This window comes from Melanaphis sacchari, unplaced genomic scaffold (assembly GCF_002803265.2).
Source record: "Melanaphis sacchari strain LSU unplaced genomic scaffold, SCAv2.0 Contig85_pilon_pilon, whole genome shotgun sequence".
In the NCBI taxonomy this organism is placed as follows: domain Eukaryota; kingdom Metazoa; phylum Arthropoda; class Insecta; order Hemiptera; family Aphididae; genus Melanaphis; species Melanaphis sacchari.
Window position 1 is genome coordinate 2,336,145 of NW_020271605.1, and position 17,509 is coordinate 2,353,653.

Sequence of the window (17,509 nt, forward strand, 5' to 3'; positions counted from 1 at the left end):
AGTTTTTTTTTTCAAGTTACTATAGTTACATTATATAAATATTTTACATCATACAAATATTTGTAATGACTATTAATATTTATATATTTTACTCTAATAAGTATTATTAAAAACTAAATGAAATAAAAACCAAATCGTCGATCATTTTGAGAATATTTTTTATTTAATGATGACCATGTCATCGTCTAATAAAAATAAATGTTCTTTTTGTCAAAATAAAAGAACCATTAAATTTAATAACTCAAAAACACAACAACCAGGTACATCATTTGTGGCTAATTATGACTACAATATGGCTTCTACATCTACAGTTCAATATGAACTACCGTCCAATCCAGAAGATGACAGTTGTATTCATATCAGGTAGGTAATAAAAGTCAGAAATGATGTTTAATAGATTTATACATTTGGTTATAGAAACATGACTTTTTTAAAAAATTCATATAAAAATGTTCCTGCGCCATCAGAACAATTTCTTATGGGATTAAATTGTGCAGTAATTAAATTATTGAAAGAAATCGATGAAAACCACAAAATACGTGTTAAAAAAGTATCAAATAAACAAATTTCAAAACGGCAACAACATAAATCATAATTAAAACATCTTTCATACATTATAAACGAAATACGCAAATAAAATTTTTGAACAAACGAATACAAGTACAGTTTTTTTTTTTTTAAGAAAGCTTATCATACAAAAATGTTTCGATTAGTTTTCTTCGATTAAAAAAAAAAGTGGAGTTTCATTCGCTCATTAAACAAATATTTTTTTTGAGCTTATTCTGAACTATGTTGTCCGATACTAATTAAATGCTTATGGATTTATTCCTTCTTAAACTTCGTTAAAATATTATGTAAATTATACATATTATAACACAGTTTTTCGGGCCATTTTGATCAAGTATAAATTAAAGGTCTAAAATTATATCCAATCGTAATAACTATTTTATTAACTGCAAAACAGATAAAAAAATCTAAATTTATTATAAAGTCATTTATATTTAAAATGTAGATATGTGCTAAAAATAAAAAATATACAATAAAAAATAGAAAGAATACTGAAGATCTTACTAAAAAACTATTCATGGTTAATTTATAAAAATCGGTTTGAAAACTGTAGATTTTTATAAATATCATCCGTTTTAGATTTTAGATTTTATATGTTAGGTAAATAATTATTAATTATAACTGATCCTGCGCGCTATTTCTTGTGACACATAAAATAGTTACAGTGTATTTACCCTGTCTTAAACTTTAATGAATGTAAGCTACTCATATTTTTAACACAACATTAATTATTTTGACCAAATATAAGATATAGGTATAGCATTATACATAATTTTAAAAATGATTTTAATTTATGTTATCAATAGAAATCATACATCTACAAAAAAAGGTTCGTTTATATTGCACAAATAAAAACTTTTATAAGTCTCTGTTAAAAATACAAAATTTAAAAATTGACCTAAAAAGTGTAAATTCTCGCCTATGTACCAAATTAAAGAGCGATCAATGTGGAGAATTTCTGTGGATTTTATAAACCTACACACATAAATTGCTTATTATTAATATATAAGATAGAAAAATGACATTTAAAATTTAAATTTTGTAAAATTGAATATTCACACATAAAATAAAGTTTTTTCATCAAACAATTTCAGTTTGTTGCTATTCAAAAAGTATTAACTGTAAAAACTTAAAACATAGCACTAAAATTATATTTTCCTAGACCCAATAAACACGTTTAAATATTTAGACTATTTAAGCTATTTGTAAGTATTGAAATGTTTAAGAAATGTTAGTAATTTATTGATAAAAACATTGGTACTTTGTTTGTTATCATTTCAGCATCATGCCACATAGTATTTATCAGCCCTTCATCGGATGACCGTATTTGTATTATTATATTATTTTAATTCAACAAGAAAAAATGTTTAAAAAAAATGGTAAAATATAATAACTATAAACTAAAAATTATAGGCAAGTGTTTCACTTACCTATTATCACCAACAAATTTCCAAGATTATATAAGAAATTAAAAATGACAACATATAGTTTAAAAAAATTGCATTTTACTCCACTAATTAAACTAATATTCGTTACCTTTTGCTATTTTAATATTACCATTAGCCAATATTATCATTTGTTGTTCATGTCCTTCAGTTTCTTTGAGTTTTAAACTAATCATTAATTGTTTAAAATTATATACACACATATTGTTATTAAAGGTGGTTTGTGGATTTTTACAGAAGTTCTCGCTAATTCGTTTGTCCATTTGATTGTTTTTTTAAGAGGTCTCAAAATTTCTTTAAGGCTCCCAGTAGTTATTTCAGAATTCTGAAATTGTAATTTCTCATTGTTTAATCGCGATTCCGTTACTATATGTTTCAAACTCTCATTACTGTTTAATAATTGTGTCCAAATATCAAATACTAGCATCGGTGGATTTGTACCGACATCCATATTTTCATACACTATGCCATTCGGTCAGTTTGAGTGTGACCCACTTAAAATATATTTGTTTATAAAAACTTACCGTCCGACAGATCACGGCTTGCATTGTAGTCATAAACAAAAAATTATAGTAACTTGTACAGCACTATTTGCCAAATGCGAGATCGAAACATACGTGTTGCTTATTTAGTGTGCGAAACGAAACTATAAAAATTTAATGATAAATTTAAATATTATGTTTATATTTTTTTTTCGTTTTTGACTTGGTTCTAATAATTAAAAATGTACATGTAAATATTTTAAAAATTTACAAGTTAATTGTTTAATAAAAATAAAACTTGTAGGTATATTTTATAATTTATCCAGAGACAGTGCATGTCTACGTTCCATTTTTAAACATTATTAAAAACTTTACATTAATAAAATTACAAAATTTAAAAATAATAAACATAATAATAACAAAAATACAAGTATTTTAACCTAGTGTGTATAAGCCGTGAAGTTTTATTTAAATAGTTTAACTTCATTGCTGGCTACAAACCACTATGCATAGGGAAACAAATAACATCATTAATAAACGAACAATAATATCACTTAATAATCATTTTAAGCTCTCGTGTAAACCTTAAATACTACAAATTATAAAATATATTTATTTATATATATATATATATATATATATATATATATATATATATATATATATACATATATATATATCACAGCAGTTGGCCAATAGTAATATTATAAGAGTGTTAAAAATTTAAGTGAAAATCAAGAATATAACAATATCATTTTATAAAATAAAGCTCCAATCGCAAATGTTGCCATAATAATCGTAATAAATACATTATATAAATAATATCAATAATAATAATAATAATAATAATAATAACGTACAAAATACATTGTTTTCGCAATACGGACGTATCGTGTCGTGTTTTAAACATCGGCGAGTCTTGAGCTTTTTGACGATGATCTCGAGTGAATAACAACCTTGTGACCGTTTTTGGTGACAAAACCATCGCTCTCGACTAACACGGCGGTTTCACGACCATCCGGCGAAGCAGCGCCATCACTCCGGTCTTCGTCCGCCGACTTCTGTTTAGCGGCGGCCACGTACTTGCGCCACGATTTCTGTATGATCATTGCGCAATAAACTTCGCGCATACGCCACAAAGATGAGCTAATGGGCTCGTAATCAGCCTCTTCCGGTCGCGTTTGCATCTCTCCGATCTCGGCCACGGTCTCGATGATGGGATTGCCTTTCCTCGCGAAGAAGTCCTTGGTCAACGCGTCCAGTATGTCTACACAGTAAATTAGGTCGCCTTTGCAAATCGGTATGTCCATGGACACGATCTTGTACTTGTTTGGTTTGTGGATCTTCAACGGTGGTTCCAAAATATCTAAGAAGTCTGACAGCTGGTCGTATCGAATATATCTCGTACCATTAGGGTCGAAATGCTGCCATATCTCGTAGTACATGTCGTAATCGTCATCCGTAAGACCTTCCTGCACGTCCTCCGTGGCCTGTGAATAGTTCTCCAAGATGACCGCAATGTACATGTTTATGACGATGAGAAAGTTAATCACCAGGTACGAAAGCAAAAATGCCGTGCCCACAGCACTACTACCACAACTGCCCGTGATACCCATCTCTAAATTTGGCTTATCACAATTTTCCTCGTTCGTTATACCATCCAGTACAGCATCCCAACCGGAAGACGTAGACAGCTGAAAATATTTATTTAACTAATAAGAAATCTGACCAAACTATATTATGTCATTGCATATAAAAATACTATTGAATCACTATTGTCGTTAGACATGACATTTATATGACTGATTGATGGCTTACCATGAATAAAAGTATCATTGATTGCCCGAAGGTACGGAAATTGTAATCATCGTCCAAACCTCCGTGGCTATCTACGTTCATGAAAAATGACATACCAAATATAGCAAATATGAACATAACGAGAAATAGTAACAAACATATGTTGAATAACGCTGGGAGTGACATGGCTAAAGCAAACAATAGAGTTCTAATGCCTTTTGCTCCTTTTACCAAACGCAACACTCGGCCCACCTTAGCTACTCTGACCACTCGAAGGAGCGTTGGTGACACAAAATACTTGGAAATCAAATCACTTAACACCAAACCTGTAGAAGTTTAATTAAGTATTATGATAAGGAAATTATATGTAATATATTATTATTATTATTTCAATACGTACCCGCTAAGGAAAGTATAACGACTACGAAGTCGAATAAGTTCCACGGTTCTTTGAAATAATAATATCGCAATGCGAATATTTTCAGTAGACATTCAGTTGAAAATATAGCAATAAATATTTGGTTAAGACGTTCTAATACATCAGTAAACAGTTTGGTCTGTTGGTAATGGTCAAGTGTCATAGTCAACATGTTAAGACCGATGAACAACATGATTAACATGTCAAACTTTTTGTCCGTTACGATTTGGAAGACAATAGATTGTGGACGCCACTAAAATAAATTAAAAATTTTAGTTTAACTAATATAAATATAGTAAAACAATAAAATTATAGTAGTAATTCTGCAACTAACCCTAGGTCTTGGAATTGCTTTAAGCGGTTTTTTGGAACTCATTTTTTTCATAGCATTATAATATTTCTTTTGGTCCTCTGTCATAAACATTTCAAGAGAAGCTCCTGAAATTTCATCAGGCTTAATTTTAAATTTATTATATTTTAGCACAGAAAAAAGCAAAATTAAAATAAATTAATAGAATAATAGCTAATAACTTAAAAAAAAAAAAAAAAAATGTATACAGTTAAATATAAAATGTATAGTTTTTTTAAAGTATACGAAACATATTGAGAACTATTGTAATATTTTATAATTATTAATCATAATTAAAAATGAATAAATCTTAATCGCATATTTCTTAAACTTCTTTTTCTTTAGCTTAATCAAAAGTTCGTAGTTTGGAACATGAACATAATATTATACTTAAAATTATAGCCCATATAGTTATGATTATTCCCAATATGTCTAAGGTTATTTAAAATAATAACTAATACTCATAGATTATATTATGTTTATCATAATTCACCTGTTTTTTTCTTCTGTTCGTTAAAATTGTCGATGATCACACCAATAAACAAATTAAGAGTGAAAAATGAACCAAAAATAATAAAAAATACAAAATAAAAATACATATAATTATTAATTTCACGAATTGGCTGTTTCCCGTGCGTCTGAAAAACATAAATTTATAATACATTGAGTGTTTTAGACATTTATATAATATTATTATACCAATATTTATGTATATAACTATTTATTTATGAATTTCTATGCACTTACGTCTCTTGAATCTACAGCATCTCTCATTATTTCCATCCATCCATTGAAAGTAGCCACTTGAAAAAGGCAAAGATACGCGTTCCCTACGTGATCAAAGTTCATTTTAGAATTTTCCCATTTGTAATTCTCGGCTATACAGACATTTTTGTCCGGTATAATTTCGTGGTTCAACATTTTCCCGTCTTTAGGATCAACACACTGTAAAAATATGTCTGGTGGTATATATTGAAAATATCAACAGATACATTTTTAATTAAAATACCACTTTTCTATTACCTTATAATATTTTCCGGCGAAAAGTTGTACACCCATTATAGCAAAAATCAGCCAAAATATCAGACACACCAGTAACACGTTGAAAATACTAGGAATGGCCTGTACTAAAGCGTTAACCACCACCTGGTATAATATAATAATATAAACACAAATAAGATAAAAGTAAAGATACTATAAAAAAAAAAAACTAATTTAAATTTTAATTATTTATCATGCTGTAAATAGTAATAAAATACAGTATAAACCATAATACCATGCAAGGATGTCAATCACACAGCATACTCGCAAGCCAAACGGTGCGAAACTACAATAAATAGCACAAAGGGTATGCGGGTCTTCATCTAAATAGATTGACAGCCAATTCTATACGAGTATATAATAGTTGTTTTAAATATCTGCGCACATCAAAATAACTATACCTATATAATTCTTAATGGGCGTAGATCACATACACAATATAACTAGCTATATGTATACATAATAACAACATTTTAATATGTTACCATACCTAATAATGATATATGATCAAGAGTTCAATAATAATATGATTCATATTACAAATTGATAAAAAATAATAATAACAACGATATATTCAACCTATTAATAACGTTTAAAAAAATAAAATTAATTAATTTTCTCGAGCACTACAGTGTTGCGAACATTTTACGAATTTGATAGTAAAATATAATTTTATCACATCTAAATGTTCTAGTATAGCGTTTGGAGAAAAATACCGAAACTAAAATGTATAATAATATAATATGTATATTTTATAGATATAAACAATAAAAATAATATTGGATTTTAAAACTGTATTTCATTATTATATATTGTCGATCACGTACCCTCATACCCTGCATTCTAGCCATAGCTCGCAGTGGCCGCAAAGCTCTTAGAGTTCGCATAGTTTTGAAAGCTTGGACTCCACTGGCTCCCAACAAGGCAGCAACAAAATTTATCAGAGAAACCTGTGTGAAGTAGAGCCATAGAGTACGCATTACAATGGTAGAGCCAAAAAAAAAATAATGTTATTTAGCTGTGATTTTCTTGTTTATAAATATGTACGGGCATAGAAATAATAAAGTTTCTATATCAAATTCAACATAGAGCATCCTCCAGTCAGCCTTTGAACGATTTAAAATAATTATTCATTTAATAATATTCATAAACAAATCTAACGGTTGCTCATAGTATTATTTCTGATTAGTTTAATAACAGCTATCCTGACGGCCGATTTCGCAACGAAACAAATGCACACGCATACGCACACAAAATCGCATCCCAGGCAAAAAATCACTGCAAGTCAAATATTAATTTAACATCGTGTAGCAGCTTTTGTGGCTTTGTACTTAGTTATTGTAGCCATATAAAAGAAAAAGTAGAACAAATGCATTACATATATATATAAATATTTAATATATATATATATATAAATTTATACACAATGAAAGAAAATAACACAGATAGTGAGTATATAAATGTCCACATCACAAATTTTCCGACAGCTCGTACTTACTCTCATACCCTCCCAACGAGATACCGCTCTTAGGGGTCTTAAAGCCCGAAGAGTCCTCATTGACCTGAACGCTGGTATGTCTGCCGCCCCAAACCATATTGCTGCCAAGTTAACTAATGACAACTACAAGATAATATTATAGTGTCCAATGAGTACAAAAACCATGGCGCAGAACAGTGACGACAGTAATAATTTTCCTCTCGAAAATTTGGCTCAAAATTATTACACATTTTTTTTTTTTTTTTTTTTTATAAATTTCCAAGAATATTAAAATATTAATTAAAGTTTAGAGAGTAAGGTAACTGTAATAAATCAATAAGAATATTTTGTTTTACCATAACAATTATGAAATCCAGCCAACACCAGGCGTTTGTAAAATAATTTCGGAAACCCAACGCCAACCACTTGATCAACATCTCCAAAAAGAATATAACAGTGAATATCCGATCCATGTAATACAAAATGTCTTGTAAAACCGGTCGATGCTGAAGGTGTACATCTTCTAGAGCCTGTGGGTTTTTTTATTTTAATTTTTAATAACTGTTTCAAGTTAATTACTAAGTCTTATTCCCAGTAAGTATTTTAAGAAAAATATCCCATTTTATTAAAACCCATAATGAAGCTATTATTATAAAATAAAAGTAATTTTAAGAGTTATTAAGTTTTAGAAACAAAAATTTTAATGAGACATTTTAAGATACTGTATTTGAATCAAATTCGGAACGGTCAATATTAATTAGGAAGATTCACTTTTAATTTGGTCAATAAATAAAAATATTTTATTAACGTTCACCGAAAATTGCAACATAAATATTCACCACTGCTAGTTAACAGTTTATTAGAAATGTCACAACTACAAATGTATATACATATATATATATATATATATATATATAAAGTATTATTATTATTTATTTATTTTTTAGTTATTTATTTAAAAATAATTCATGACATCTTGATCAATGCAATACATTTTTTATATTTATACAGTTCATAATAATAATATTATTATTATAATAATATAATAATAATAATATTATAATATTATGTTCATTATATTCTTGTTCTAACTTTTTAATTATTTAATATTTTAGGTGTCTTAATTGAGCTGATTTGTATATTACCATTTACCAAGGAATTCATTTAAACGTATTTATATATTGATAGTGTTGTTAAATATTATATTTAGTAAATAACGTGACATATTAAGTTTATTTTTATGCTAATTTCCTTTATATTAATTACTTATTTTTATGATTAAGCGAGTAACATAGATATCAACGTTATTAGTATTGTTCTATTAATTAATTAAATAAAGTACGCTCTTCTTGGAAACTTATATTGAACACTGGATCAAATATGTGACTTTTTAATTTTTACAATGTATTCATTAGAAAAATATTTAGAGTATTTATATTATTTTTTAGTAATATTGGTATACGTACCAACGCCAAACTGCTAAGCAAAATCATAGTGATCACAGCAGTTTCGAAATATTTGTTTTCTATAAGTTGAAATGTTTTCAGTCTGAGCTGTCCCCACCCTAACCAAAATGGCGTTTCATCATCGCCAGCTAAAAATGGAAATTTTTTATAACAATTTGGTGGAAAACAGTCTTCAGGATATTCTTCTTCTTCGAATATGTCTTCTACCATTTCAACAGGTCCTTGTTCTTTGTATTCGTCATCATTAATTTCTTCTGCAGCAATTCCGTCAAGACCGCCGCCTAAAACTTAAACATTTTAAACTTTATTTATAATATAATGTCTTGAACATCAAATACTACACACTGTCTTGGTTTATTTCAATGTCTTCCTTGATAGGATCTTTTTTTTCCTCAGTATTATGTAAGCTTCTTTTACTTCCTCTATGACTCTCACTATCGTAAGGATCGTGCTCGTGACTCCCGTAAGATTTAGTACTATTAAAACAACAAGATCATTGTTATCCAATGTTTTATGAAAACATTTAAATAGATATAAACTGAGATTAAATTATTATATAATGACGATTATTAAATAATAATGATTTACAACCTAAAAAAAAAAAAAAAAACAAGGTAGATTTGAACAAAATTAAAAAAAAAAGTATTACTTCGTAATACTATGTTATAGAAATGAAACTTATTTTATAAATATTTTTTCATTAATTATTCCGAAAAATGTTAAATTTGTATAAAAAAATAGAATATTACCTTCTTGTGTCGTATTCATATTTATCTTTTAGGTAATAGTTCTCGTCAGTACTGCTTTGATGCATTCCAAACGAATTATACGAACTACTCGCCGGTGGCTTTTTTTTCTTATTTTTTTCTCCGCGTATGAGTAACTCCATTCCATCGCCTATAGTCACATCTAGTTGTTCTTTTTTATTGCGATAAATAATTCCAGCATCCAGAAGCTCCTCTGAACATAAAAATAAATATTTTTAATATCATACTATACAAATATCACACGTTTTTTATAAATAAATATTTACCACTACTGTACACACTCATCTCCAACTATATTTTATTGACCACTCTACTATACTATAATAATAACTTAAACGTTTACATTACTATTTCGATTGATAAACAAATTAAAATATCATATGTTAGAAATAATGTAAATAACACGAGAGTTAACCTACATTGTAACTCAAACTGGAGTCCATGTTATTGATTTTATCGTTACTCAAAGGCGTCATAGGAGCGCTCATAGAACACATTCACTTCCTTTAAATTTAATAATAAAATAAAATATTATGTTTATATTTTATTTTATTTTAGACTTAGCTTTAACAATTTAATTGTAAATATTTTAGAAATTTACAAGTTAACGATTTAATAAAAATAAAACCTGTAGGTATTATGTTTTATATTTTATCCACAAGCAGTGCATGTCTACGCTCCATTTTTAAACATCAGTTTAACCGTATTTACATTTAAATATCGTACTATTACTAAAAGTCTATAATATTTTTTAAAATTGGTTAAACTATTCTACGTATTAAATAAGTCGACATATACCTATTTATATATAATTCATTGTAAAATATTTAAAAAAAATGATTTTTTTTTCCATTATTATATACATTTTATACATGTATAAATATTATGTTGCTATAAAACATAATATAATAGCTGTCCAAAAAATTTTACATTTTGTATTTTCTATTAAATTAAATTATTTTGAAATTTATTATTGTCTATTACTTTAACTAAGAATAATTATTACACACGTAATAATATTAATATGATAATTATAAAATTTAACTATGTTATATATAATATCAAATATACTTTTTTTGTATAAAATTCTTCTAGAATAATTGTTCTATGAATATTTCATATTTTATAGAGGAATAAAATTAATGATAAATGATAGATCAGTTAGGACTAATAAGTAATTTTTGGTGTATATTAATAAGTGTAATTTAATGAATTTTAAATAGATAGTGGTCAGTGGATTTGTTTTATTTTGCAATAATATAAATTTGAGGTATAACTTAAAGTATTACTCTTTGTTTACACGGCGATTGGCAGTCAAACTCAAACTAACAATGGTTTGGATTAAAAATTGATACAACTGCTCTTCACAAGCGACAATAATTAACGACAAAAATCTGGTTAACAAAAACAATTGATAAAATATACGCATTACATGCCACCTGCATTGAAATATTAAAAATAATCTTCATCATAACCTTCTAACATATATAAAAATCAAAATATACTTATGACATAAATTATAAAAAAAAAAATTGCGATAAGGTAAAAAAAAAAAAAAAATGTTAATTCAAAATAAAATTAATGAATAAAGACGAAATATTAATATTATTACTGTTTTTTTTAAAAAATTAAGATTATAAACATAATATGTTTCATTTCTGAAGGTTACATTTAAATAGAAGGGTACATAGTTTACAAACTAACCTTTTAATTTCTTTACTGCAGCTTAAAACAGTTGCTACAAAAAATACACCGTCAACTTTAGCCTGCACATATTGTACTATGCAACCTAGAGACAAAGTCAATAGAAAAACATTATCTTTTTTAATTAGCAGTAAAGTATCAACACTTAAAACTGGGCCTTTATTTGAAAATCATTTTTTTACTGGTTTGAAATTGGGATTAATATTAATCATTCCAACGTTTCCAAAGACATAGCGTAAGTCGAGTAATACGCTGCCATTGTTTTAAGTAATTATCATACAGAAGACAAGTCAGGTTTGATTAATGAATAGGTAAGTTTACCAATAAGAAAACGTGCTGGTATTAATGAGGTCACGTCCAGACGATCTTAGGATAAAGGAGTGAGTAGACGAGAATTTAGAACAGCTTATATTTTTATTAAAATGGTATTTAATTCTTCATAATATGTAAAATAATATTTACCTAATAGATGTGTTTTTAAGATTTTATGGAAGCCTCGTATAGCCCATCAAAATGAGACGATCGTGGTGGAATAAAATTCCAATTAATAGCCTCTTACTCTACACATTATACAATGTGTTCAAATGAGTCGCTGATGAAACAAACATTTAAGTTCTAAAAGTTTTTATTTTTCCCGACGAAATTAGTGGTATTATTATTATATTATATATACACACAAACATATTCTTTATTTGCCTTTATTTACTGCCGACTTTTTTCTTTAACTGAGCTTGATGGTTATTGAACAGGAAAATATAGACTGCATTTTTTTAAAGACTCGATATATTTTTAAGCGTTGAACCAGAAAATTAGCCATTATGGGTTCTACTAAAATAGATCAAATTCTAAAACAATTAATGCATTTATAAAATATATTATGTCTAGCAGTATTTCGACCACTTATAATTCAATAATACTTCAGTCACGTATTGGCTAACATAGCTTAAGAACCTACGAGTAAAAATTTTTCATTTTCATATAGCATTTGATGCGTCAATAATATGTTAAATAATTCTTCTTCTTTGGACAATTTTACTGGTTTTTCATCATATGACTGGATTAATTTCTGGTTATTTAATTTGAGTATTTTCATGCGTGTAATTATTTTAAATATACTTTAAATTTGATACTGTGATTTCTATGCAGGGATTTTAAATTTAAGCTGCTATACATGAATATAGCCGATTATTCGAAAGACCAATTTTATTTTGTGGATTCTAAAATGTGGACAGTGGATTTGTTTTATCTGTAATTTTATTATAAATTTGACGTATTTCTCAAAGTATTACTGTTTTATTTGCATGACGATTGACAGTCGAACATACTGACAATAGTTTTGATTATTTATAATAAAACTACTCTTCGTAAGCAATAATAAGTGACAAAAAACCGGTTAAAAAATTGAATTAGTAGAATTTACGTATGAATAATAAGGTTTCAGTGATTGATATTATAGCGAAGAAAAAATGCAACAAAAAAATAAAATATTAATAAAGATCGATTAGCTTATTAATTGGTAGAAGCGTTTATAGTATTTTGTTTAATTTAAGTATTGAAAAATATTTATTTTATTTAACTAAATGGAGTTACGATGTAAATTTAAAAAATATGATAAAAATACATAAAATAAAATATGCCAAATTACGAGATATTTCAAATTTTAATCTTTAATTTTTTCTTTCGATTATTCGATCCAGAGCTTCAATCAAAAAGTTACCTACACGTATAGCTGATTCATATGAAATTTAAAACAAAACATTCTCTGCTTACTTTACAGTAAACTTGACGTTGCAAAAATCGTAGCGCAAAAAATAAACTAAAGTTGTTGTCAACGAAAATAAAGTTACTTAAAAAATGATCGGTTGAAAATTTGAAATATTTAGGACTTTCAGTTGAAGTATTTTCGTTTTTTCAAGCACTAAATAGTAAATATAAAACGTCAAAAGTATTAAAAACCTTCAATTGGTCATGAAGAATGTATTTAGCTCCGTCGACCGTGACGCGAATCTAACCGAAAAAATATAAATAAACATTATGTATAAATACGGAAAACATTATGAATATTTTGTTACGACTACCTTTCTCGGAACTTGATTCATAAAAACGCTATTATTGACACTTTTTTTCACTTTATTCTATTGGATTTTCTATACCGAGTTCGGCTCACAACAATTTTACATCCCCCTATCGATTTTTTACCGACGACATCAACCCAATTATTGTCAACTACTGCAATTATTATTCTGTCGCGCATCGATCGTGCAGAAAAAAAAAAATTCTCCGAGCATCGCCCCAACCGCCGCGGACATCGAACGCGTAAACCACAGCAGTACACCCGCAATCGGTTCGACCCGCAAATAACTACATTATTTAAAATAAAAAAAAATAAAAATAAAAAAAAAACACTGCAAGACAAATGCCAGAAGAACGCCCCCTCCCCCAAAATACGGTCGTCTGCGTCGCGATTTCGTAAGACCGACCGACCGACATGATTTATTTATGTCGCGATCGCGACACGACGACGACTTCGACGACGTTCACAGGACAAACGGCGCAAACACGGCAACGTTGCGCGCGCGCCTGAACTCGGCGATGAACGTCTACCGGCTGTTCGGTATGGGGCTCCAGCCGGACGGCCGGCGGCCGCGGCCGCGGACGCGCTCATCTTCCTGGCCAACCTGTCGTACTGCGCGTACGGCTCCGATCACGTGACGTCGCTGGTGCAGCAGCGGATGCCGCACATATGGGACATCACCACGGTGATGAGCGTGGCCAAGGTGTACACGTACTGCTGACCGCCGGTGATGCTGATCGCGTGGCGGTGCAACAGGCGGTCGCTGTCGGACGTCATGTCCGCGCTGGACGGGCATGGCGGGAGGCCGCGGCCGCGCCGCTCGCGCCGTCCGCGCGCTACTCGCGCGTGCCTGTGCGCGTCCACGCTCGTCGAGTTCGCCGTGTTCATGTTCCACTTGGACACCGGTTTCGCTTACTTCGCGGTCGCCGAGTACGCCATGATATCCGTACAACGTGTGGACCAGGGTGCCGCTGCTGATGTACGCGTTCCTGTTGGACACGGTCCGGGCGGCCGTCCGGGACATCAACGGCCGGCTCGTCACCGTGGCCGACTGGCGGGCGTACCGCGGCCGGTGGGACGACCTCAGGCGGGCGGCCGTCCGGCTGGCCCGCGACCTGTTCGGCGTCGCCATCGTCGTGTTTGTCGTGCGCACGATCGCCGAAATCGTGTTCTTCGTGTTCTCGCTGTACCTGTCCGGCATCAAGACGTACAAGTTCGACGCGTTGCGGATATCCGTTTACTCCGTCAACGCGGTGTTCAGCGTCTCCTGGATGTTCGAGATCATCCGCAAGACGAAAAACTGCAAACTAGAGGTGGGCATGCGCCGTTCGGCGACGCCGGCGTGTTAATAGTTTTTCCGAAATACCTAAATATATACCTTAATAATGATGCGGACTCGAAACCGTCGTAAGATCTCGGGTCACCCGGTAACGCGGTGTGAGTTGAGTGCTGAGGGATGAGTTTAAAACATATTTTCTTGTTTGCGTTTTTTTTTTTTTTTTTTGTAAACGAGACGTAAGCTGACCAAATTTTTCACGTATCGTGGTTTTTTCAAATGCATATTATAACGCGTTCAGAAAATCATTCTTTCGAAATCCAAAAATACGTAAAAAAAAAACGCGTTATCCTACGCATAAAACAATAATTTTCTGTAAAGACGTCTTGATCCCGATTTGTAGTTACAATTCAAAAACAATAACCATTAAAATTTTTAAATAATGTGATGTGACCCGTGATCCTATTACTTACACAGAAAACTTTTGAATGGTTAAAATAATTTGATTCGCATGATATCATGTTTTGTCGATCAAAATTACTTTCTACAGTAATTCAAAAAATACTTCTACTATTTTTAAAACAAATAATATAATTTTAAGTATATTATAATCTTAGAAGATGATAATCAATTTCAACCAAAAAGTTTTTTAAATAATAATTTAAATACATTTTATTCGACATTTATTGTTAACCATGATCAATATGCTTTTATTTCTAATTATATTTTATGCCCGAATATTCTTTTTTTTTTCGTCCGCTCTTTAAGAACTGAATACATGTTTTTATTTCAGAAATTGTTACTATTTTTCATAATTTAAATTATAAATAATATTTTTCTTCAATTAAAATCATTTATTTATTTTATCTAATTATTAGCTACAGAGAACACAAAAGGTCTTGAATTCAATCAGCATTAACCTCAATTCACATGACAAACAGGTAGATAAATACGAAGTAAGATAGTATATTAAAGTAAGAACCGATTAAATTTTAAATTATTTAATTAACACGTTTTTTTGTGCGAGCCCCTTTATCCTTAGGTTTTAAATTATATGTATTCACAAATAATAAGGAATTTAAAATTTGGTCCAGACATCCCGCGAGCTGTTCGCTATGGATCATGCCTGCCCATTGATAGTTAAATTAAATTATTGTATGTACTATTGTAATAACTTCATAATCTGAACCAAAGTAACTTTTTTTTTAATTAGTATTGAACAGTTCACTGATGTATTTTATTCATAAGAACTATCAGTTTAGATTTGACCAATCGAATAACATTTGTAGTTTACGAAAGTCGTAAGTTGTAACGTTTATTATATTACATTAGTATGTCTAATATTTTAAACATTTTGAAAAGTATTTCAAATTATCAAATTAATAATATAAAAAAGATTTAAAAAATAATTTATAATGTTTTCATCAATTAACTTTTTTTAATATTTAATATCAAAGTGAATTTAAAATCTTGATATTTCCATCGTTTTAAATTATTAAAATAATTACCTGTAAGTATTTATAATCATTGCCTTTTGTATTCATATTTTTTATTTAAGATCATTAATGACAACATGCAATAATTTAAATTAAATGGTATAAAGTCTATAGTAACTTACCTTCAATCGTTAAATTATATGATATTATTTATAAGTAAAACTCTGAACTAGTATAAGAAAAAAATGTATTTTAATTAGTTATTGATACTATTATAATAACAGAACACATTAAATTTATAGATAAATAACTATATATTTTAATTTTTAATTAAAAACTTACTTATTATTTTCAGATAAAATATGCGTATTTATATATGTTACACGCAGATTTAAATTTCATGCCATGCAATATTTTCGAAATGAATTACAGAAGTCTGAAATCAGTATATTACAATTTAAATATAATGATTACTTGAATTTAAATATATTTGTTTTTTTTTTCAGATTATCACATTAATTGCAGCATTCCTGATTTTTCAAATTCAAATGAAATTAACCTAAAAAATATTGGATATTGGAAGACTCAATAACATGATCTAGTGTGGTAATAACAGTCAAACTTATTTTCACAAGTAGCTGACCTTGCAAAGAAACAAAACTCAAGCACAACATCAACTGAAATTTAATGAAACCATAGGCCCAGATATCTTAAACGACCCCATTCCCTTCCTCGGAGAAACCGGACTGGAATTCTAATAATATTTTACTTCAATTTACATGTATTACAAATATAATAAGTGAAAAATTTTAATTTAATTTAGCGTTGAAAAATAAATAAATTAAAACTAATTAGCTGTTTAAGTTGTAGGTAATCAAAAATAGGAAAAAAAATACATTATAAGTTATCACAATTAGTTTTTAACATAATAGAATAGCTTATATTTTTTTTAGCTAGAATTAAATCAACCCATCTTGTTGTAAAAGAAAAATAAATAACTTAATATAATAAAATATCTTTTAAAATAAAGATTTGAATTTTTCATTGTATACGATGATTTATTATGTAATATTAATTCATCCATTACAGTGACCAATCATTGACGAAGTACCTACATTTGAAATTTACTATACATTATACAGCTCAACATCTTGAATTTTAACATTATCTTAATGGTAGGTAATACTCATGAGTTATAATAACATAATAT

General features: G+C 29.0%; 3 protein-coding genes across 6 annotated transcripts; 2 read left to right on the forward strand and 1 right to left on the reverse strand.

Moving 5' to 3' along the window:
• The first annotated feature begins 175 nt into the window (after positions 1–175).
• LOC112602296 lies at positions 176–595 on the forward strand. The gene is made up of 2 exons (XM_025350299.1): positions 176–363; positions 418–595. Exons 1-2 carry the CDS (start codon positions 176–178, stop codon positions 593–595), a joined length of 366 nt encoding a protein of 121 aa, XP_025206084.1.
• A 2,593-nt stretch (positions 596–3,188) lies between these two features.
• On the reverse strand, positions 3,189–10,229 carry LOC112602297 (sodium channel protein para-like). 4 transcript variants are annotated; one of them, XM_025350301.1, is made up of 13 exons: positions 10,076–10,229; positions 9,792–10,002; positions 9,388–9,518; positions 9,043–9,329; positions 7,933–8,106; positions 7,598–7,720; positions 6,082–6,204; positions 5,806–6,003; positions 5,552–5,696; positions 5,044–5,147; positions 4,692–4,962; positions 4,313–4,617; positions 3,189–4,188 (listed from the first exon to the last, which is right to left on the reverse strand). In XM_025350301.1, exons 1-13 carry the CDS (start codon positions 10,092–10,094, stop codon positions 3,397–3,399), a joined length of 2,883 nt encoding a protein of 960 aa, XP_025206086.1. In that variant the 5' UTR covers positions 10,095–10,229; the 3' UTR covers positions 3,189–3,396. The 4 variants fall into 4 exon arrangements, with proteins under 4 accessions (XP_025206086.1, XP_025206087.1, XP_025206088.1 ...); XM_025350302.1 differs by lacking the exon at positions 7,598–7,720 and adding an exon at positions 6,927–7,049 and having other exon boundaries at positions 3,397–4,188; positions 9,043–9,323; positions 10,076–10,094; XM_025350303.1 differs by having other exon boundaries at positions 3,397–4,188; positions 9,043–9,323; positions 10,076–10,094.
• Positions 10,230–14,564: 4,335 nt separating this feature from the next.
• LOC112602216 lies at positions 14,565–16,862 on the forward strand. Its single transcript, XM_025350167.1, has 4 exons — positions 14,565–14,900; positions 15,742–15,804; positions 16,655–16,744; positions 16,806–16,862. The coding sequence occupies exons 1-4, from the start codon at positions 14,565–14,567 to the stop codon at positions 16,860–16,862; spliced, it is 546 nt and encodes a 181-aa protein (XP_025205952.1).
• The last annotated feature ends 647 nt before the right edge of the window (positions 16,863–17,509 follow it).

Coding starts and splice junctions, on each gene's coding strand:
- LOC112602216 (XM_025350167.1), top strand. CDS start 14,565: ATGTACGCGTTCCTGTTGGACACGGTCCGGGCGGCCGTCCGGGACATC. Junction 14,901..15,741: donor CGAAAAACTGCAAACTAGAG/GTGGGCATGCGC, acceptor TCTAATTATTAG/CTACAGAGAACACAAAAGGT. Junction 16,745..16,805: donor ATTACAGAAGTCTGAAATCA/GTATATTACAAT, acceptor TTTTTTTTTCAG/ATTATCACATTAATTGCAGC.
- LOC112602296 (XM_025350299.1), top strand. CDS start 176: ATGTCATCGTCTAATAAAAATAAATGTTCTTTTTGTCAAAATAAAAGA. Junction 364..417: donor GACAGTTGTATTCATATCAG/GTAGGTAATAAA, acceptor ATTTGGTTATAG/AAACATGACTTTTTTAAAAA.
- LOC112602297 (XM_025350301.1), bottom strand. Junction 7,721..7,932: donor TGGATTTCATAATTGTTATG/GTAAAACAAAAT, acceptor ATTATCTTGTAG/TTGTCATTAGTTAACTTGGC. Junction 4,963..5,043: donor AAGCAATTCCAAGACCTAGG/GTTAGTTGCAGA, acceptor AATTTATTTTAG/TGGCGTCCACAATCTATTGT.